At 30.5% G+C, this 696-nt stretch overlaps 1 protein-coding gene across 1 annotated transcript in view; it reads right to left on the reverse strand.

Moving 5' to 3' along the window:
• Positions 1-258: 258 nt before the first annotated feature.
• Positions 259-696, reverse strand: part of LOTGIDRAFT_176826 (hypothetical protein) — a gene marked incomplete at both ends in the record, with an annotated part of 7286 nt that continues 6848 nt past the window's right edge. Inside the window, one exon of the mRNA XM_009060844.1 lies at positions 259-299. Within this exon, the coding sequence (XP_009059092.1) occupies positions 259-299 (41 nt within the window). The remainder of the gene's footprint in view (positions 300-696) is intronic.

The following is a 696-nucleotide window of genomic DNA, read 5'->3' on the forward strand; positions in this document are numbered from 1 at the left end:
GATATGAAAATTAAAATATCAAACTATAAACTTTAGAAGATAGCTCACTAAATGCTGGGTACCCTAACTTAAAAATATATGGTGAAAATAAATAAAAAGAAATCTCGATTTACAATTACGGGTCATCATTTTCTAGATTATTGTAAAAATATAACCACAGAATAACACCACGAAAACCAACGTCTTATCTTCATTTGCATAAAACTAGGTTTCATTCCCGAAATTGGAGAAGAATAATTTAGTTAGGAAACCTAGTGTTCACAAAGAACTAGCTTTAAAATTATAACAACCAACTATTCCTGATACAAACAAAAAATATTAATTGTACTTTAATTTTCTAATTTAAAATGCAAAAAAAATGGAACTGATCCAGAAGACACAAAATAAAAAGTGAAGAGAATATTTTAAATGTTAAATCCATCCTTATTCCTATGGACTTAAAGACATTCTAAGACAAGTTGCATGCGTTTTCAAATATTTGGAAATGACCAGTTATGAGCTCACTGTGGTCGGACAGTAATAAACAAGTCGTAATGTAATAATAAAATACTGGTAACCCTACCTGCGACCAGAAACGTCATCCATGCAAGAACATTAACGGTCTGAAGATTTAGAAAATAGCTTTGGGTAATATTAGGGGAAGAGTAACTATTTGAGAGAGTGAAGTAGATTTAATATGTTGACGGTTGTTGTCGA

Source organism: Lottia gigantea (assembly GCF_000327385.1).
Source record: "Lottia gigantea unplaced genomic scaffold LOTGIsca_4460, whole genome shotgun sequence".
Classification (NCBI taxonomy): Eukaryota; Metazoa; Mollusca; class Gastropoda; family Lottiidae; genus Lottia; species Lottia gigantea.